This window comes from Oryctolagus cuniculus, chromosome 3, assembly GCF_051225735.1.
Source record: "Oryctolagus cuniculus isolate XC-2025 breed Fujian yellow rabbit chromosome 3, ASM5122573v1, whole genome shotgun sequence".
NCBI lineage: Eukaryota > Metazoa > Chordata > Mammalia > Lagomorpha > Leporidae > Oryctolagus > Oryctolagus cuniculus.
Genome location: NC_142869.1, coordinates 110684774 through 110707894, shown reverse-complemented (window position 1 = coordinate 110707894; position 23121 = coordinate 110684774). Strand labels below are relative to the sequence as shown.

The following is a 23121-nucleotide window of genomic DNA, read 5'->3' as shown; positions in this document are numbered from 1 at the left end:
TCTTAGATGGTATTTTTCATTGTTTCAGGTAAGAGGAGAGTTTATGTGGAGCCGACCATGTGCTCTTGAAAGTCATTAATACATATTTTGGAAATATCTAATTTTAGGAGGATACAAACAAAAGGAAGTTATATGCCTTCCATTAAGTAACTTAAATTGAGACAGGAGTGGTTAGGCGGGTAGATATAAAAACTCATAGAACATAGGCATCACTCTGACCAACTACACATCTGTGTAATACAATGCAATTTCAAGGTGGAATCCATGTCTGAAGACTCCCTGGAAACAAGGATAGATAAAAGTAAAACAAAACAAACAACAACAAAAAGTTGGAACTCATTTAGAAGGAAAGAAAATTTCTCTTACTCGTCTGCACTTGTCTAAACTTGCTACTTCAAAGTCAGCCTTCATCTTACACACCTAGCACCCTAAGAACTGCTCTCATTCCTTTCTACTCTTCCCTCACTTGCAGTCACTTCACTTGTGAAGCCATCTCCCTCTACAAGCTTTCCTGTGTGTCCCAGAGATTCACTTGATCATTAATTCCATAGACATATAGAAGAAGAGTCACACAACTGATGTTTAACAGAGTAACAGAGAGGCCGGTGCTGTGGCATAGCTGGTAAAACTGCCTCCTGCAGTGCTGGCATCCCATATGGGCGCTGATTCACATCCCAGCTGCTCTGCTTCTGATCCAGCTCTCTGCTATAGCCTGGAAAGCAGAAGATAGTCCAAGTCCTTGGGCCCCCGCACCCATGAGGGAGACATAGAAGCAGCTCCTGGCTCTTGGCTCCAGATTGGCTCACCTCTGGCCATTGTGTCCATTTGGAGAGTGACCTTCACATAGAAGACCTCTCTCTCTCTTTCAAATAAATAAATAAATCTTAAAAAAAATACATAAAGAGTTAAATAGAAAATCTAGTGAAATTGAGTCCCTCAATTCACCTCCGTTCAGCACTCCCTCTTTATGGAATGTGAATGGGCATGAGGGACGCTTTTCTAGTTCCTCCCTCTGACATTTTGATTAACAGACCCACCTGTGAGTGAGTCGGATCAGAAGGCTCTATAGTGCAATCATAATAAGGGAGGTATTGTGTTTACACACTTTGAAAAGCTCTTGGCTTGTGGCATCCAAGACTTTCCCCTCTCTATGTGTTCTACTTTTGTCTTGTTTTGGAAACCTGTGCTATCATTATCCTTATAGGACATTACTTTTAGCCTGGCAGTTTTTTCTTTTTAATCTGTTATTTCAAAGGGTCCTACTACCCATATCCTTAGGCCAAAATAGAAATAGTGTTACAGTGTAGATTATTCACATAAATAGTGGAGGGTCTGACAGTGTAAAACCAAGGTGTTAAAATCTGTTGCCATATCTTAGAATATTGATATTATTTTGCTACTGCTTTATTTTATATTATTTCAGGTGATTGGATTTTAAAATCCTACTCCTCTTATTTTTCCTCCTCTATATCTTTCTTTTAAAAGTGTGAATCTATCCATGAGTCTGGGCAGAACATTACACACTCACTTCTCCACCTGTCTACAAGAAATGCATTGTCCTCACTGAGAGGCAGGATCTCAGGGGACCTTCCACAGTCACAGCAATCTTCACTGAACTTTTTTCTTGTTGGAGTTCATGTAGTATATTGGTTGACTATGCCACCCAATGTGAGTGGGCAGTTTGTGATTCTGCGTGAAATTATGGAATCCCAGGCTCCCATGGCAGTAGAGCTCATCCAGTGCAACCGTGGTAACTAGGGTTTTCTTTACTGATTTACTGTTAACTTTTTTACTGTAAACTTCTTGTTACAACTACGCAGTGAACACTTAGAGGACATGAACTCTACCAGATATTGCTTTCCCCCCTCTTATAGACACTATTACTGTTCAAAGTACATATTCAATGTGTGCTTCTCGATGGCTTTACCTTTAACCACACATTTTCCTGCAATTTGAGGAAGAGCTGTTTGGTGTGTTCTAACCCCAGAAAGGTTGTAATCGTCTTTAAGAGAAGACCATGCCTTCTTCTGTCCATTTCTATCTTTCTATCAATACACAGTACCTACATGCTCAATTCATATTTAAAAAAATATCTGTTTCTGAAAAATTTAGGCATTTATCCTCTTTGCTACCTTAGATTTTTGCCATTGCAGGGGTCGGCTCTGTGGTATAGTAAGCTAAGCCAGCATCCCATATGGGCACTGGTTTGGGTCCTGACTGCTTCTCTTCTGATCCAGCTCTCTGCTTATGGCCTGGGAAAGCAGTGGAAGATGGTCCAAGTGCTTGGGCCCCTGCACCTACGTGGGAGACCTGGAAGAAGCTCCTGACTTTGGATAGGCACAGCTCTGGCTATTGTGGCCATTTGGGGAATGAACCAGCAGATGGAAAACCTTTCTCTCTGTCTTTCCCTCTCTCTGTGGCTCTGTCAAATAAATAAATAAATCTGTTTTTAAAAAAAGAATTTGCCATTGCATCTTAAATACAGTCACAGAACTGACCAGTCAGGTGAGCGACAGTATGGAGGCATCTTCTCTGGGATGTTTGGCCATTCAGAGAAATTGAAAAATGTCGGCCATATCATACATAGTGATTTACTAAAATTTTGCTATTTTCAGAGAGAGAAAAGACAAGATGGGGGTTGCTCCCATTTGCTGGTTCACTCCTCAAATGTGCACAATGGCTGGAGTTGAGCCAGGACCAAAATCAGGAGCCTGGGACTAAATCCCTGTGTTTCACATGGGGAGCTGTAATCCCATAATTAGAGCCATCATCTTTATCTTCAAGGGTCTGCATTGATAGGAAATTGAGGTTTGGAGCTGGAGTAAGGTATCAAACAGGAATTGTGATGAAGGACATATGCATCCAAACTGGCACCTTAAACAGTAGGCCCAATACTTGTCCCTTAAGAATCATCTTTAAATGCATGGGTTATTGCTTTCTAGAAGGTCTCTGTATTAGACTTTTAGATACTTTCAAATATATGGAGTCAAACTAAGATGAAAAGCTAACAACAAGAATAAATCATTAAGAAGGCATTAGAATTACACAGTGAGAGAAATAGACAGGGACAGACAAGTGAAGGGAAAGGTGCCGGATAGCAAAGTGGTCCATGAACTTTGCAACAGAAGTTGTAAATTCTGATCCATTAGAGGCAATTTTGAGTTTCCTGCCTCAGCTTGATCCACAAGTCAAGAAAGAGGTAAGAAAACCCACGCATGTTTAGAGCATCCACCTGGCTTCCCACGCCACTAGCTATCCTGTCAGTTTGCCGTATGAGTTTCTGGAACTGATTTTCTGTGCCTGGGTTTCTATGTGCCAGTGAAGGAGGCCACTGTAGCCCTGCACTGCAGATCTGATAGTTAATTTAGACGACCCCCCCCCCCCCATAGTGACAGGAGTGGCCTCTGTGTTGCTGAGAAACACCAGGTTCCAATGCTAGAGCCACCCCCAGCGGTGACTCGGCCAGGCTGCATCATCAGAGGACCTTGGTGGCTTCCTTACAGGCTTTGGGCAGCTGTGAAAACACATGGAAGATGTGCAGCAGGGATTCCGTCTCCTTCATGAGCTCTGGGAGGATATTAACCTGTCAGAGGTGCAGAAAGTGGTCTCTGCACGAGATAAGGGTCACTTTGAAAGATCACACAACTCCTGCAGGGCAGGACTTTTGATGATGAGATGTAACAGGAGGTTGTTTTGGGATCAAGTCAAAACTACGCCAAAGATGAGAAAGAATCTCCAGGGTTTGTGGCAAGTTGTGATTTTCCCTCTTAATGATGCATCTAAGGCCCTCGAAAGACTTGCTTTACCCTCAAGGCCTCCTTTTTCTTTTGTTCCCAACATAAACTCTTACTCCAGCCAAGCAGAAATGCTTTCTTTCCACAGGGCATGATGAAGGTTTGCCTTCGACTGTTGCATTAGGTGTCATTTCTCTGTTCATAATGATATTCTATCCCCGATTCAACCCACCTGTTGGTCCTTTTCATTTGTTAAGAAATTGGGAGTGTCACAGTACATTTGAAGAGCAGTTCACATGAAGATTCCCTCTATATTTAATATAATCCTTGCTCTCCTTACAATCATCACAGACACCTATATTTGATTTGATCGCAAACTGTGTTTCAGTGACTCAACTTTGTTTCATGGAAACACTTGTTTTTTTTGCATCGTTGTTCATTGGTTTACACAATACATATAAAATTACATTACATTTTGAAATCCATCCATGGCTTATTCCTAATATACATTTTTATGAACTTTGTGAAGATCCTGTCATATGAAATTTTTGCATGAAAAATAAACACATCTTATAATTCCGTTTTCCATGAATTTTTCAAAGTATCCTTGTTTAGAAAATGATTTAGAAATCGGCATGGGCAGCAACACTGGTAGATTTGTGCTGTACTCATACCACATGCCCAAACAGACCAAACTGGACCCACATGCACCCATGGACGTCTGCAGAGCTTCAGAGGAGTTGTATACATAAAGTTCCCTTAGGTTTGTGCAAAATAACTTCCCAACTTGCACAATGAATGCTTTTATTTATTCATCATTCCATTCAACAAATGATTACTAAGCATTAACAGACATAAATAGACATAAATCAAACTCAGACTGCTTTTATTTTAACCCCATGGTATTTCTCAATTAAACCCCAAGACACTAGAGAATAAATAGTCGCGCATCAAATAATTAGCAGACAACCTGAGAAACTAGCAACTTACTCTGTTTTTGGCTGTAGGCACTAAGCCATGAGAAGGCAGGCAGGTCTTCTATTGTTCATCTCCAAAGAACTACTGACAGCCTATTTTCTGTAAATATCATTTATATTAGAATGGCTCCTAAAAACTGATACCTCTTTGGGCAAGAACATGAAGTTTGCTGGCTGGAAATACTCAGTGAATAAACACTGAATCCTACTGCTAGTATACACATCATTCCCTGCCATTTGGATATGGATTTACGAAACTTGTGATAGCCAATGAAAAAGCTTAAATTTCCACAGTACACGCGTCTACTGTGCAAATAAACTCTCATCATTCATAAACAGAGACAGAAGATTTTTAATACTGTTCCAAAAAAAAAAAAGCCTCAAGTTAGAAAAGGCAAACAGAAAAGAATCATGAACACATAACAGCTGTTAAAACTAATTATAATAATGGCTGTCTTTATGAGACTGCACAAGCAAAACAGCTTTTTACAAAATCAAGATATCCTATGTCAAACATTTATTATGGTCAAGACCAAGAAACAGAATAGAAATAAATGACTTTTCCCTCTACACATAATTTTTGAGTTATAAATTATGAATTATACTCCAACAGATAAAGCATAGAGGAAATTAATTTAAGATAGAGATCTATTTTGTAATTCAGAGAGCTGTTTTATTTTAATTCTGGGGGGTGAGGAGAATTACATCTTGATGTTTTGTAAAAAACATCTTTTTTTCTCTGAAATAAATTACAATTTCCCATATTTCTCCAAGGAGCCCTAAGATGTTTATGCTAAAATTGAAAGAGTAAATTAGCAACACAGTGTCAACCAGTTGGACAAATCCTACGCACAGAAGAGCTTTCTACATGACAGCAATGGGCTACTCAGCATGTACTGCCTAGAACAGCAGTTGCTTGCCACAAGGAGCTTTTGAACATTTGAAGTGTAGCTGGTTGGACACAGGAACTTAATTTTCATGTATTGTAGATTCTTAAAATTTAAGTAGCCCGTTGTGGCAAGTCATTTCAGGGCTGGACAGTGTAGTCCTGGTCATCAGGTGGAGGGAGATCTTCCTCTTGGCCAATTAGACCACGCAGCTGCGGGTTACCCTTCATAAATTGCACACTGCCCCTGTGAAACTTCAATGCACCCTTTGAAAGCTCAGCCTCAGAAAGGCTCTGAAGAAAGCTCATGGGAGCGTGGCTGAGCAAATATATGTGCATTATCAGGAATGAAAAATCAGAAGCAAGCCCCCCCTCTCATGGTGTGCATCTCCCTGCAGAGGGATGTATTCTCTCAGGCTTTGTCAGAGGCAGCTGCAAAACCAGTGTAAGTTCAGCATTTTACCTCTTTCCATGTTGTTAAGGCAAGCTCAACAAACAGAGTTCAGTAAGAGCATTTAGACAATGAGAACCTATAAAAATACCAAGAATCGAAGTCTTGTATTGGGAAGAGCAATTCTGCACAGAGACAGGAAGCAAAGCAAACCCCAGTAGTATTTTTGATTACAGAGAGCTTGAAACAAAGAAATGTTCTTTGGTATAACATAAAACTCTTCTTTGTTTATCACAGAATGCACAGTTACTAATGCTGGCCCTCGGTGCAATCAATTATATCCTAAATCTATTCCATGGTTCCACCTAGTTAACTGGAGGACACCTTCTGATTGTACCTTTTACCTGTTTATTCTCTGCTGGTGCATTTCTTTATCTGCATATAGCTTTATAAAGTCAAGAATTTAAGACATGTTCAAGTTTAATGACATCCCTTGAGAGGGGAAAGAATCGCGAATGTTGATGCAATATGCCTTGCTCAGAGATGCTGGCAACTTTTGAATCTAAGTAACTTCTGTCAATGCTATTTCAGCAGCAAAGATTGTTTTCCACATAAACACATACCTGGAGGAGCAGATCAGAAGTTGGTCTGACTCGTTGTTGGAACAGAATACTTAGGGTTCGATTCTGTTGTTCTAAATCAAACACTCTTGTTTTCAACTTTACACATTCTTCCCTTAGATCCTACGATAAACACATTGAAAGAAAAGAAAGCGTCTATAGCAGAAAGGTATCTTTGCATATTACAACCTTAATTTATATGCTATTTCAGACACATTAACAAAAGATAGTATTTTTATTCTTCAAAGCCCCCAGAAATAAATCACACATGACGCTTTCTTCCACAAACCCTTGTCTGATGGAATTATTATGTGCAGGGAAGAACAATTTAGGAAGAAAAACACCTTGAAATCAGAAATGCATTAATGCAGTATGCTATTTTTGAGGATGGTAAATCTTAGCAATATAGAGTCAATTTAAGTTTCCGCCTATATATTTTGCCTCTTCACTGTCTTTATAAAAGCAATCATAAAGAACAAACCACAAGAACAACAATGTTTTTGCAGTGAATAGAGATTTGATGAACTAAAGAAACTATCAGTTTTGATGGATCCTTTCATTGTCATTTGTAGAAATGAGTCGAGCCTCTTAGTGCTGTAGCTAATAGAGTCAGTGATGCATTTAATGGCAGAGAAGTAACTCTGAAGTCACAGCTTTTAAAAGGCCCCTTGGAACTCACTCATCCCCTGAATGAGTGCATTTCCATATTTTCTAAGGGTGTTTCTGTCTCAGTGCTGGGGAAGGAGTACAGTCAGCCACTTTGGCAACCTTTTGGCGTAGCTCTTTCGAATCATTCAAGCACGAGGGACCTTTCTCCCAGTTCATAGGAGGAGAGCTGATACATGGAATTCCACCACGGAACTGCTTTCCAAATTGACCTGCAATGAAGTTTCTTGCAGTATTATATTCTCTTTGATGGAGTTTGATAAAAATCCAGTAGAATGAAGCTCAAATTCAAGGTTCTTCAGTAGTTGGCTATTTTCTATGTTTCAGATGTCATTTTTTCACTATTTCCTGACATAAATAAAAATCTCTTGCTCTCACTGTGCAGAGACACTGATCTACTTAGAGTTCTCCCAAGCTCTATGCATTCCTGTCACCCTGAGGCCTTCTTCAGCATCACTTTCCCCTCTCATCCACCTCCTTCTTGCAGTCTAAGTTTGGCTCCTTAAAGTGCAATTCAAACTTCATTACTTCTCTGATACTTCCCATGGTGTTCCCCAAAGATTGCTCCCTTTGTTGAACCCTGAAGCCCTCAATGCCTTCTCGATGATATTTAGCACATACTACTGTGGACTGATTTTATCTTGTGTGTTCTGGACTTACCTTGTCCATTAGATTCCACATTCTCCATCAGGCAAGCACAGGAAGATACCACAATAAACAACCACACAAGCACAATGCTCTTATACTCTCTTGATTCCATCACCCAGAACAGCAACACATATAGTAGGGATTTCATTGACCTTTGTAAACTTTTTGATAAAGGGGATGCTAATAAGGAATTCTGTTCTCTAGTGATTGCTGGGGCCAGGACAGGTTAAGGTACTCAACACTTCTAGCTTGTAGATTTTCTGTATCTTGATACAGGGCAGCTGGAAGATTGCCTTAAGGCTGTACAAGAAGCAAAGGAGATTAGCAGTCAACAATTCTGACTCCCAGTCCCTAAACAGCAGGCAAGTGGGCCTGTTAACCTCATGTGAACCTCATTGTGAAACTAGAGCGGTCTTGTTTGTGTGGCTTTTCCCGAGCATGCATCACGATTTCCAGCACAGTCTGAGGAACCCTCCAAAACACTTGGGAACAGAAGCGCTTCAGATTTGGAGGTCTTCCAGATGTTTACGTGCCTACGCAGACTTCACTGGCTGAGTATGCTCTACAATCCAACCTTTTTAAGTATATCGGCACTCAAAAAGCTTGAGATTCTGCAGCACTTCAGGGCATTTCAGATTTCATATTTTTGGATTAGAATGCTCAGCCTTAACTATATTTAAATGGAATATGGAACAGGCCAAGGTATGGCTCACTGCACAGCTTAAACTCTCCTTACCTTTTTTTAAACAGTAAAAACTTAGGCAGAGGCTATTTAGAACCAATCAATGCCTAGAAATTTAGGGCAGGGAAAAAGCCAAGTCCAGAATGAGGCATGTGAGTACAAGATTCAGCAAGGCAGGAGGAAGAGTGTGCTTTTGCACCTCTGGGCACACACACCATTTAGCCGATGCCATTGTGGCTGTAGACTCACTGTTCAAATTAAAAGGCTAAATTTGCTTTCTCTATTTAGAATTCAACCTCTGCCTGTGCCTTCCTTATGCTAATTTTTGTTCCTAGCATGTATATAACACTCTGCTCCCAAACACTAATTGTTTTCACTACTACTAATTAAGCAATTAATAAAACTTGACTGTGAGGTAGATAAATATTAATAGTACCCGTTGGCTAGGAAAACAACCATTCTGATTTGTAGGTGGGGACATGGAAAACAAAACATGCACGAGTGGGTTTGCAGGAAAATGAGGATCTGCAAGCAACAGTGCCCGCATTTTTTAGGAACAAAACTGCGAATAACCTGAAAAAGTTCTTCAGATGGTTGAAAACCAAAATAGAAAAAAATACGCTCTCTAGAAAGTTTTTATACATGTGCTCACATCTCAATGACCCTTTCTATTATTTAAACATGATCAAGGTTTCTTTAGTGGAAACACAGTTTATTGGCTCTGAGAATACTCCACTCATCACTATGGACTCTTGCAGCTGAGCACACGGCAGAGAGGGGGGAAAAGGAAGGCTTTAGGAGCTTGACACTGGTCTTATAATTATTGACAAAAAGAAACAAGCTGAAAACGTGAGGAAAGAGCTGCTTGTGTTGTCTTTGATGTTTTTACTACGTGGTAGCTGATGCCAGACAGTTGCTAGCCCAAGAAGCTGTCGTCACTAACAAGCATGTGCCCATATGCAAAGACCTACACACAGCCAGAGCAGGCCGACAGAAAGAACGCAAGAAAAGCCAGTCTCTCTTCAACTGCTATTGTGATACCTGGGCGGTCTATGGCAGGCAGTTGCCTTTGCTTCCTCTGACCTGGCCACAGGAACTCATTGATGTAAAGGACCGTGTGACACACTCAGGGTAAATACAAGAGCAACTAACTATGGGGACTCTCTCAGTCACAGAGGCAGTACCTGGAGTACCCTCTCCAAGGAAGGCTTTGGAAACAAAATATGTCCTCTGTTGGAGGCCACAGTCTGGGGTCATACCTCAAGGCCTGGGCAGAACCATCTGTCCTCTCTCATAACCTTTCTCTTTTCTCTATGACTAGAGTGCCTCAGTCCTCCAGAGGAGGAACTTTCCAAAAATACAGAGTTGTGTCTTCACATATAAAGAAAGGGGCATGACATAGAACTGTACCATATAGAAACTAGGTCAAAGATCTTACTGCATTTAATCTCACATAAGAGAGTACAGTGATCCTTGGGTTCAAGAAAATAGCCAAACCCATTTTCTTTGCAATGTACTTGTCACTACCAATGGAAACTGAGGCAATGGGAGTTATAAGTTAAAGGTAGGGGCAAAACATACTGAGCAACATGTGCACTGATCTACACAGCCTCTGTCTAGCTTAATGACCTCAAACATAATTTCGCTGGGGATCCACACCATAATCCTGGTAAATTCCATCTGCCCTGGGGCTGAAGATGTTGGACAGACTGCCATGTAGTCCCTACTGGTGCTCCAGGCTGAAGTCAACTTAGTAACAGTTGCTTAGAAGCAAGATGTAAACCGATATTATCAATCGAGTATTTGTTAAAAGCAGATTCTGCACAGACGACCATTACAGAAGTGAGCACAGTCAAGTGCTCCTCCCATAAGAGAAATAGAAGGATCCTTTAAAATATTTGTGGGAAATGAAATTGAAAGTTATGTTTGTTTTGGTTTAAAAATTTATGAAATTTGTACAGTTTTTTTCACAATCCACATTTTCCATGAACTTTTTGTTTGAAGATGTTTCGTATGCATGGATTTCAATACTTTTGGCACCATAATTCCATTTTCCATCGACGTTTGCAATGATCTCGAAAGTACGACTTCAGAGTGCTTTCAGCCACAAGCCACAACACTGGGTATTACTGGTTTCTACCATAGACTAGACTTATTCCATGTCAATGAAGAAAATATAATTATGTGGCTACTCTGAGAAATGTGTTGGTAAGACTGACATCAGTCATATGAGGAGAAGTAACTGCAGGTCACTGCTTTCCTTCCAAGTTTGGTGTTAGCTGCAAAATGCATTGAGGAGCCTAGGAGCTCATTTTCAGCTAGTGTAATTGTCTTAATGAAGATAAAAGATATTTCCGGCAAAACTATGAGTTTAGCCTGTATTACTGATTGTATTTATACTTGCAAACTTGATCCTATGATTCAGAGACATAAATGGCAGTGAGCTGGGTTTAATGTTGTCACTTCAGCACAATTGATTGAAAGGAGTAGAGTCTGCCCTCTTATGGGAATCTGCAGGTTTGTGTGATAAATGGAATTACTTGACTATGACGAAACATGGACAGTTAACAGAAACTGACAAGTTTATGGAAATTAATTTTTTTTTCTATCAGGACCGGTATGAGTTTGTTACTTCAGGAAACTTATTTGGGCCTATGCACAAAATGCCATAAAATTGCTTTCTTGGTAGCCCAGTGAAGAGCTGAAGCCATGGCAGATTTGCCTTTGTGTCCTAACAAATGACATGTTTTCAAAATGTCTGGTTTCCCTAGAATTGAAGCTGTAGCATTCTGTGTGTGTGTGTGCCAGAGAGAGAGAGAGAGAGAAAGAGAGAGAGAGAGAGAGAGACTGAGAAGCAGAGACAGACACTTGGATACATGCCTCCAAATTGCAGTTTTTACTCCATACCAGCAACACTGCTTTAAAATTAGTTTTCTTATCTGCATTTGAAGTACATTTTATTTCCTATGTTGTGATCTTAATTAAAGAGAAATTTTTGTCCTTTTTGTAGCCATTTTATAGTCCCTGTAAAAACTGGGAGGCGCATGGTTCCGCAGAGCACGATTCTTTCGGGATTTCTGAGAGCCCCCGGCATCTCCTCCTGCTGCACAGCGTCCCTGAGGTCTGATACCTCACAGCGGGCACGGCTTTCGGTGCCTTACTGCTTAACCGCACTGAGGTAGATTTATCTGTTTACCAGTCATTACTCGGATTTGGTAGCTATTTTCTGTGGGTCACGTTTTCCTTTTTACTGTAACTGACGGTTCCCTTGTCTCTTCCCTGAGGCACCACTAAAAAAGACAGGCATGAGACATCTTTCAAAAGGTGCACACCAAGCTGCAACAGTGCTTCCTGCCGTCCTTAGGCATGTAATTAAATGAGCATAGGGTTTCCAACAGGAGGAAAGCAGTGGGGGGATTCCAGCCTTCGAAAAAGGAAAGGCGTTCCCAGTGTGTTGCCGCAGAGGTTGTGAGCTGCCCTTGGGTATCTGTTTCTTCCTTTCTTCCACAGTGCTATGACTATCAACTTTCTGTTGGGCCAACACCCAGAACAAAGACTTCTCTGTGAGCTCCCTCAGGTATGGCTGTGTGGCTAAGGTCTGCTCAGAGACAGGTAAGTGAGGTCACATGAGGGGGTCTTTAGAAAGTTCACGGAAAGGCCGGCGCCGAGGCTCACTTGGCTAATCCTCTGCCTGTGGTGCCGGTACCCGGGTTTTAGTCTGGTTGGGGCACTGGATTCTGTCCTGGTTGCTCCTCTTCTAGTCCAGCTGTCTGCTGTGGCCCGGGAGTGCAGTGGAGGATGGCTCAGGTCCCTGGGCCCTGCACCCACATGGGAGACCAGGAGAAGGCACCTGGCTCCTGGCTTCCGATTGGCCGCAACGCTCCAGCCGTAGAGGCCACTTGGCGGGGGTGAACCAACGAAAAAAGGAAGACCTTTCTCTCTATCTCTCTCCTCTTACTGTCTAACTCTGCCTAAAAAAAAAAAAAAGTTCACGGAAGACATGTACTATGGACAAACTACGCATACATTGTAAATTTTAAGAAAAGATTTATTCATTTTACTTGAATGGCAGAGTGATACCGAAAGAGGGAGAAACCCAGAGATCTTCCATCTGCTGATTTACTCCCCAGTGACTGCAGGAGCCAAGGCTGGCCCGACCAAAGACAGGAGCAGGAACTGCAGTCTAGGTCTCCCATAGGATGGGCCGCAGCACAAGTACTTGGGCCATCTTCCACTGCACCTCCTAGCTGGACTGGAAGCAGAGTAGCTGGGATTTGAAACAGACACTCTGACATGGGATGTGGAAGTTCCATGTAGTCGTTTAACCTGCTGGGTCACAACACCAGCCCTTGGATTTTTTTTTTTTTGGCAGCAGAACAAACTTATTGTTTAATTCCATATTTTTTCATAAGTTGTTTGAAGTACTTTGTATGAAACTTTTTGGTAATCTTTAAAACATGGGACATATGCCCTTTCCTTTCCTCTCTTCATATTATTTAGCTTTTTTTTTTTTTTTTTTTTTTTTTTTTGTGATTTGGTTGGTTGGAACCTCAGTGTGATGACTGGAGTTACAATTGTCTGTTTGGACCACAGAATGACTTTGGAAATATAGGTTGTACTCCAAGGAATAATAAGAGCCACTCTTCTCTTTCTATCTCTGTCTCTGTCCCTCTCTTTTCCTCTCCTTCTCTAACTCTGCCTTTCAAATAAATAAAATAAATCTTAAACAAAATAGAGCAGGGATCCCATGGACTTTATGTAGTAGAGCTACTGCATCAGCACTGAATTGACTTCCTGAAAATTTATATGTGAAAAAGAAGTGATATTTTAGCTTATTTAAGACACCACTATTTTGGATTTCTGTGCCACACAACAGAACCTAATACTAACTCTATGTAAATGGATTTGAATATCTTATGTGATATCAGGGTAGAACTTCAAGCAGTTAAAATTATTTGAGTAAGCCACATGAAAAGGGAGAAAGTCCAGTACAACTATTATCACAGTGCCTGTAGAGTATAAATTTTGAAAATAACATTTAATTATTTCCATGAAACCTCATCAATACTACAAGCAATGGCTTAGAATTAAAAAAAAATTACAGTGATATCAAATGTTTTGCTCTCATTAGAAACATCTTCCTGAACATGCTGCATGATCTAAGATAGCCTTTGTGAGAAGAAGTTCCATTTCACACAGAACTCAGAATCAACAAATCTGAGGGAGATAATCTACATTTCATAAAATTCAGCAAACCATCCAAAGTCGGGCAAACACTGATCACATTCATTGGCTCTTCCCCAATAACACGATCTTACATTGTCTTGAAGGTAGGATAGTAGCAAAGCAATAGGCACAGATCTTACATGTACAACATTTAGTTGACCATTTACCACAAATAGATTCTTCCAGGGACTGCTCTTTATGCCTGCTTTCACAGGATTATCAGGTGTCCTGGGAGGTATAGGGTGTTATCCCTATTTCTCATCATGAGAAATAAAGGCCTGAAGACATTATACAACTTCCCTAACCTCCAAGTTCTCTTGCTGAATTTGAGGCTTCTGTGAGCACTGTCCAAAAACAAGGACATCCATTTTATAGAAAATGGAAAAATCTGCTACCTTAAAGTTTGTATCTATGAAATAAAAATGATGTTTTTGGACTCATTTGGAAACATGGATATCTTTCATCTTCAAAAGTTTTCACTACTTTACCAGTAATTTGAATTTTACAATTTTATTGGTCACCTATGTGCCTTGATAAACCATCTGAAACATGGTCTTAAAGTAAATGAATAAATGGAAAAGCAATGCACTGTTCAATCACAATTTCCTAGACTTCATGAGTTCCATTGCATTCAAAGAAGCACTTTGAGAAGAATAAAACCAGAAAGTGGCCTACCTTTTGAGTGAGCAGAGCTTGCACAACTTGGTTGGCTACCTTTAAAAAATAAACAAAAAAGATGTCACTTACAAATGAGAATTCAGACACACAGACTCTAATTGACCAATAAGTTTTGCACAGCTCACTGAGGCTAATTAGCTCCTCATTTCCTTCTTTCCCCTACTTCTACAAGACCTGATTCTTTGCTTAATAAGCTTACTCTTCTAGGTAATATTTTGCTTTTTCCAAAGGTGACCTTGTTGCTAATTAAGATGGTTAAGCTAGAAAGATAATTCATGCCTTGACTTTCAAATTTCCATATTTGGAAAAAATGTCCTTTCATATGTAAAGTACTCCAAGAAAGCTAAAAATGATACAGTGCAAAACACAATCCTAATTATCTGTACACAGTTTCCAGACTTTGCTGATGTATAATGTCCTTTGCATCTCCTTCCTATTGCACTGCTGTCTGACTGCTTCACTGCAGAAAATTATTTGCAACAGAGGAAGGTGAATGGTCAGAAACAAAAACAACTCATTTCGTCCCATGTGCCCCATTGTCCTCCTTGATGTTTTCACTAATGCTGTCCTCTAATTGTTGCTGCCTGAAACAGTTTGTCCATGTTGACTACAATATCCATTTTCTTCTTCCTCAGTAAAAAAAACCCCACTTGAGGAAGGGGAGTGGAGGGCTGAGTGCATGTAACTACATTTCTCAACCTCTTTGTAGCTGTGAGTTCCCATGTGACAAAGTTTTGGTCAGTAACACATATGGTGGCTATTTTCTTAGGCTTATAGGATGTCTATAAAAAGACAGGGGCTCACCCTCTTTGTTATCCTATCTGGGACAAGAAAGAGATGGCTGGAGTTTCGGCAGCTACACTGACAATAACAGTCACCGTATTAAATACGGTTAAGCAGAAAAATAGGAGAAGACTGCTTTGGATGATGTTATTACATTGTGCGATCTACCTCTGAACTTCCATGTGTGACAGGGAAACAAAATAGTCACTGTAATTTTAACTTTCTGCCAGTGTGCCACCAACACAATCCTTACCAACAACCCTAATTTCCTTCAGCTGTCTGGCAGCTTGAGGCAGTGGGACATGCTGGATTCCTCCTCAACCCAAAGAGGTGAATCTTGATGGATTTAAGTCAATCTGGGCATTTCTGTTTCCTTTCCAGGACTGTTTAGGAATCGGCATCTAACATCATTTCAGCTAAGGGCCCCGGGTAAAACTAATAATGTGTCCCTGATATTTCAAGGACCTGGCATTTTTCTCTCAATAACCTTTCTTCATTTCTACATGGACTATGATTTCCATCACATCTGCAGAATTTGAAGACAGCTGCCAAAGCAGCACCTCCTAAACTTGACCAGAAACTTGAAATTTTTGTACCTAAATGGATATTATTGATAATATTAAAATAAGCAGGATAACTGGGCAGTATGTGTCAATCAATGTATAAATTGTAGAAAATTAGTATGATATCTGAAACTAACAGAATTAAAAACCAAGCCAGGGCTGGTGCTGTGGCATAGTAGGCTAAGCATCTGCCTATGGTGCCAACATCCCATATGGGCTTTGGTTCAATTCCCAGCTGCTCCACTTCCAATCCAGCTCCCTGCTGATGGCCTGGGAAAGCAGTAGAAAATGGCCCAAGTGCTTGGGCTCCTGTACCTGTGTGGGACACCCAGAAGAATATCCTGGCTCCTGGCTTCACATAAGCCCAGCTCTGGCTGTTGCAGCCGTTTGGGGAGTGAATCAGCAGATAGAAGATCTCTCTGTCTCTCCCTCTGTCTGTAACTCTGCCTCTCAAGTAAATAAATAAATCTTTTTGAAAAAGACCAAGTCAGGATATTTAAATATTCTATAAAGATCTTCTGTGTATCTTCCTACTTCATCTATTCAACACAAATTTTATGAGTATCTACAGGCAAAGCTAGATAATTAGGATCTATCTGCTTATGTCTGGTATTTGGTAGAAGATTGGCAAGAAACACAATTATGGCACATAGTGATAAACAGGTTAGCATCATGGTAAACCCTCACATTCAGTCAAGACTACCGGCCACACTGTCATCTTTTTCTCTTGATAGCACAGCTACTTTTGGTGATGCCAAACTATTTCTGCTTCCTGCTTATTTCCCTGTCTAGGACAGTGAAGCAGATAATAGTACAATGTTTTCACACAGCTTGTTTCTTGACTCAATATTGACAAAACAGCACATCCTTAATGACAGTTGGCTACCACTAAGGCTCAAAGAGAATTACAGCACAGGCTGTCATCAACTTTTGGTTAAGGGGCATTCACAACAGGGATAGCAAATGACTAGAATCAGATTATTAGTAATTTATTAAACTCTATGCACAAGCAGGCTTTTTTCTCCCATCATAAAGCCTTTCCAAATTTACAGTGGTTAAACAGAGAAATCTTTTATTGAAAGTATGGTTTTAAAGAAAAAGTATTCATAGGTGTTTTGCATAAAGCCAGAGTTAAAGAACTACCACAGAGGAACAGATCTTTGGTAGAGCAATGAAGACACCACTTGGGATACCTACACCCTGTATCAGAAAGCCTGGGTTTGAGTCCTGGCTCTGCTCCCAACTCCAGCTTTTTGCTAACGCACACCTTGAGAGGCAGCAGGTGATGGCTCAGGTACTTGGATCTCTGTCACTCAGGAGACCAGAACTGTGTTCCTGGCTTCTAGTTTCAGCCTGGCTCAGAACCAGATGTTGTGGGCATTTGGCGAGTAAACCAGATGGAAGATTCTTTGCACCCCTCAACCACAAACAGAATTACCATAGCCTAAGATAAGCCAAGCTTTCATGAACTGGTGTTTTATTTTTCCTCTATTTGCATGTGATTATAGCAGTGATTAATTTTTTTACCCTTCTCAGATTCACTCATAACTATAAAGATCTTTAAGTTCTGAAACATTCATTGAAATTCCTAAGTAACTGGGAATTTAAAGTCAAACAATATATCACCTATTTTATTGTTAGCAAATATAGCAAAACATAAGAACTGAACTATTCATGCAAGTTGAATCAGGAACAATGCACCAACGTTAATTCAAACTATAAAAAAATTCCCTTTTTTGGAACTCTAACTTTAGTTTTGATTTACGTTTTCATAAAACTGCCCAATATCAATATTTTCTTTTCTTCCTCCAAACTGATCCCTCACTTACACCATTCTGTGTAACAGTGGTCACATAAAACAGCTCTATCCATGATTTAACAGGAGACATAGAGTAATATCCTAACTGTAACAGCCCACAGGAGGAAATATGTTATATCTTTGCAATCCAAGCAGTTGCCCTATAGGCTTACAGACCCTCTATCTGATATAGATCCTTCTGGCATGTACTTTGGACAATTGTTTGCTACCTGAAAATTGAACAAAGGTCCACAGAAGCATTATTTCTTTACCTACTGACATGCGGTCGTATTACCCAGAAGGATGCACAGGTCCTTTGCAGAAGAGCAGGCAGGTTGCACGAATGCTTGCCTCTGCAGTGTTGATAAAGACAGTTTCCTAGGCTTTGTTCCTGCATACTTTTAACAGTTAAGCTTCCCAGATGCAACACTATAACAACTATTTCAAGCTTGTGCCTGCAACCTCTAATAGGCTCACAGGATGATGCTTGGAATGTCCACTGTCCTCAAACTAGCATTATGTCCTAAGCATTTAGGCTGCAAATAATCACACACTGGGCAGGCCCAGCTAATGAGAACAAATAACGTCTACTTTCCAGTGTCACCTGCCAGCTTTCCTTTCTAATCAAAGGAAAAGCAGCAGCTGGGCTGGGCCAAAGGGATTTGAGGCACATATCACAAGCTGACAGTCCTTAAGCCCCTGGCTTCTTTTGTACCCTTCCTTGGCTTCTGTAAGGACCTCTCCCCAGGACATGGAGCAGAGCCTAGTACAGCTCATTTCCTTGTCAGGAAGATTTCTTTCAGAGAAGCCAACTCCTCTGATACATGGCTGACTCCCCCTAGAAGAGACTTTGCTCTTCTTCCCCCATAAGGGGGTATGCACAGCCAGAGGAGAAGCTGGGATTGTGGGTCCCTAAGACTAAAAGAGAGGCCAGAGCAAGGAGATGATTTGGGTGTGGCACCAATTCTTGCCAGGCTGAGAAGACAGCCAGGGCTATGATGGATGGCCAGGGAGGGAGAAACTCAAGAGACTTTTCTTTGAAGACATTTTTCTCCTCATAGTCTTGCTTTCACACCTGCACCTGCTGTTTCATCATGAAAAGCACTTGTCACATCAAACAGGTAACCTGGTGGAAAAAGCATGTGTTTTTGATCATGTGCTTTGGGGAAGTTTCCTATGCTTCTGAGCTTGGTTTATTGCACTAAGACAGCTGGGGAAAAGCAGGAACAACACTGGGCCAGAGTTACAAGAAAGATTTAAAAACTGACTGTGTTGACTTGATACACCAACAGATGCTGGGATGTGGGAGCAAATGGACTTTACTCACACATAAAGTAGGGAAGGAAACTGTCTGCCTCCCAAGTGGTGAACAAGACATGAGTTGATAGACAATCAGAGAAACCACCTAGGACAGGACCTAATATAAAATAGTCACCCCAGAAATATTAAATATCAAATGAGCCAGTGGAACTTCTGAAGTTATCAAGTAAGCCATTAAGAAAGAATAGTTTTAGAATAAGGAATTTTACTTATACAAGGAATAAGAGGTGTTTGCGTATGTGTATCCAATATCCCTGAACAAACATAAGTCACTGAGCATGGATATTATTCATTTACTTTGTAAAACAATCCTGTAAGACACAAATGAGAAGGTAAGAAAGCTGAGAAGTAAATACACTGCTCCCTATTCCACAGGAAGAGGTAGGCTGGGGCAGTGTTTGAACCTCAGACCAGGCTTCCACTGTAAAGCCCATGTGGTTTTGCCTAACTCAGAAGTCTTTTAAATTAATCTACCACCACTTTTTAGCTGATTCTCTAAACTATCCTTTTGGTTGGTCTCTGAGGAGACAACTAAAGAAATTAGTCTAAATATGTATGTGGGATTTACAAGGAAACTAATTTGGAAATTAATTTCCTGCTGTTAATCTCCATTCATTCATTTCTTCATTTAACAAATGTGCATTAAGTGCCTAGTATGGATGAAAATCAAGCTGGGCCCTAGAGAAATAATGTGGAATGGAATATAGGCAATGCCTTAAGACTGTCAGAATCTAGAGAAGACAAGAAGGAGTAGATTATCTGTTAATTTTATGACCCAGGTTAGAATCTCAGGTGGATCAGAAAGATCATTTGTTAACTTCTTGACCCATGCATGAAGTGGACCTCTTCAGCATGTGCAAGCCATCAGCAATATCATTTTCCATCTCCATCTATGGAGACATTGATTTCAAACATTACATAGGGTTCCTGTGTGGGATACGCATGAGCTAGTAATGATGCTATCATCCAGCCTTGGTCTGCAGCAGACAGATCAGCAAGGCAGATTTGACAACAGCTCTTAACAGCCAACTGTTGTGCTTAGCCTTGGTCTAAAATTCTGGTGGGTGTTTTTCACCCTATTCCTGAACCACAGCCAAAGGTCAAGATTCTCTGTGCCCTTGTACTGAGACATGCAGAGTCAGAGAAGATCTCAACTACAGCATCCTTGCTGACTCGAAGGCCCAGCTCTGATGGTCTGGAAGACAGGCAGCTTCTCCACCTCCATGTGCTGGAAAATTGTGAAAATTTCCAATTTATTCTTCCTGCATACTGATTAATTGGGAAGAACTGAGTCAGGCCTATGGATTTTTTTTTTTTTTATTTGACAGAGTTAGACAGTGAGAGAGAGAGAGACAGAAAGGTTTTCCTTCCGTTGGTTCACCCCCCAAGTGGCGGCTACGGCTGGAGCTATGCCAATCCGAAGCCAGGAGCCAGGTGCTTCCTCCTGGTCTCCCACGTGCATGCAGGCGCCAAAGCACTTGGGCCATCCTCCACTGCCTTCCCGGGCCGCAGCAGAGAGCTGGACTGGAAGAAGAGCAGCCAGGACTAGAACCCGGTACCCATATGGGATGCCAGTGCCTTGGGCATAGGATTAGCCAAGTGAGCCACAGCGCCGGCCCTGAGGCCTATGCATTTTTAGCAATTGCCACACATCTTTCAGATGCAGAGGGATCCCAAAATCACATTTCAAAAAATACTGGGATAGGATTTACTTTTTGCCTGTAGCTTTGTATTAACTCAGACATCATTGAAGAATTAGAACTCCCATATTGGTCCACCCTTTCTGCCACTATATTCATAGATGTGGAAGGAGCTTTCATCCTCCTGATGCTTTCTCAAAATTCTCTGAAACACAGCACTCAAATAAACTCACTGGAGTGGCTCCAAATCTCGCCAGACTACTATATTTTTTGGCATGTTTTGAAAGATTCTAAGGCCCAGGCTCCACCCCAGTTCAGAATCAGATCAGAATCTCTCAGGTGAGGCTAGCCTGCAGTATTTTTTTTAAACCTCCCTAGCTAAGTCCAGTGTACTGGTCATGATGAACCCACCTCACCTTTCCCAATCTCAAAACTCAAAATCAAGTTCCTTCTGCTGAAGATGCTCTTTGCAGTTCTGATCCCTTCGTTGCTCACCCATCTACCGCTTCTCCTGCCCTTGGTGACTCCACTGCATGTCCCTGAAGTCCCAAGGGCAATTCTTCTCATGAGTTTCTCTCACCTGGTTACCTGGGATCAACCATCCCTATTATGTCAGCTAGGCTGGGAGAATGGTGAACTCTCCGGGCCTAGGTGAGGTTGTAGGGCACAACTAACTCCATCTAAATACAATGTCATGTTTCAGGAAGATGTTCTTTTCCTTGTTTTATACATGTCATTCTACTTCTCAACATGGGAATAGTCATCTGAAAGAAAATGTGGCCAAGGCAATACTGTGAATGAACAGCAATTCATTGCTTGCCGGGAAACTGCCTGCCAAATGGCTGGAATAAAAAAGTGGATTTAAACATGACAACCTCCCGACTTCCAAAGAAAAACAAGATTAATCCTTGGTTTCTCTTTCATTCTGGAAGGCAAGGAGAAGAGGAGAGAGATGACAATGGAGGTGATGTTGAAGTATGTGCAGGCATGCACTCTGTGTGTGTGCTTGTTTGTGCATAACTGGAAAGCCAGCATGTGTGTGTGTGTGCGTGTGTGTGTGTACGTGCCTATCTACAGATGTGGCTCTGGCTCCTTCTGAACAAACCGCTCTTCTACCAAACACACAGAGGGCATTTCAGACGCCCACGCTCTTTTCTCAAAGCTTCAAAATGTTCTTCATTTCCCCAGTAAACAACAATCAATGCAAAAATGATGGAGGAATATTTTAAATTTATAGTTCATTCACCCATGTGTGTCTTCTGAAACTCACTAGCAGGAAATAACTTACATGAGTCCTTACCTTGTTAGTTTGTCTAATTAGTATAAAACGCCTTGAAAAGAATTTCTAGTTGGCAGTATTACTACATCCAACCACCCCTTCGAGAGCATTCTCTTACATTTCACGGAAACAGATTGTCTATTCTCATGCAATTAGTTATAAAACACTGGCATGTGAAATCAGGGGCCAGTGTTCATGAATTCAAAATGCTCGTATTGCTCAGAGGTGGTCCTGTGTTACAAATAACCTCTTTGGCAACAGTTAATTCTTGAAATTAAGAACAGAAATTCAGTCTTTCAGTGGAAATTTTATAGGAAAAGACTTATTTATAACAACTTAATGTGTTTCCTGGCACATTCTCATGACATCTACAGAATACAGGCATAGGGAACACACATAAAAGCAATGGTCATATTTTCATTTGATTATTGTTTATGGCCCTTGCCTATATTCCCGCTGAACTAGGGTCCTCTTACTTTTCACTTGTTGAACGCTTGCTTTATTTGGTGGAGTATTAGGCCCTCAACTGTAATGTAAATTAAAAATGTTATCTCACAAACTAAAAAAGAGAGAGGGGAGGCACAAAGGAATATCATTATGTTCTTAGAATTTCATTTGTGAAGTACATTCGATCTATTTTCTTTGTATTAATAACACATTAACATAAAAAATAAATTATCAGATGGTACCAAAAATGCCATAAAAAGTGAACATTATGACTGATAGGGAGGCATGTACTATGGGAGTATTGTAACAAAGAAGGAGTTTCTGTGGTGTGACTGACATCAGTTTGACTTCTGAATACAGATACAGTCTCACTGGAAATTTCTGTGCTTGAGGTTAAAGTGAAACCCTGCAGATCAATACATATGACCCAGGGGCATTATTTGTTTCTTTAGATGCTCTTAGTTCTAGCAGGTCCTTTTTGCCCTTTACTTTGATTGGACCAAAAAGCCAAGAGCAGGAGTGAAGGTGGCTAGACCCCGAGTCATTTTGCTCCTTCTTAAGTCCACTGCTGTGGTGATTCTTTTAACTTTGTACATTGTGAAGATTATACTGGCCTTTGTAAACCCTGACAGGGCAGAGGACTGTTCACACTCTTTTGCTTGAGGAACTTACATATATGATTGGGGATGTTAAGCAATTAGACATTATCAAATATTAATCATTTTCTCTGGAACTATTTTTGAGAGTTCTTCAAACCAAAATTCAAATCTTCTTGCTGGGCCT

General features: G+C 40.8%; 1 protein-coding gene across 16 annotated transcripts in view; it reads right to left on the bottom strand.

The window, feature by feature from the left end:
- The window catches only part of NCKAP5 (NCK associated protein 5), a 1067666-nt gene that overhangs the window by 177949 nt on the left and 866596 nt on the right, over window positions 1-23121 (bottom strand). For all 16 annotated transcript variants that reach the window (XM_051849620.3, XM_051849629.3, XM_070071010.2 and 13 more), the window contains 2 exons: window positions 14506-14544; window positions 6612-6731 (listed from right to left, as the gene is read on the bottom strand). In XM_051849620.3, coding sequence (XP_051705580.3) covers window positions 6612-6731; window positions 14506-14544 — 159 coding nt within the window. The remainder of the gene's footprint in view (window positions 1-6611; window positions 6732-14505; window positions 14545-23121) is intronic.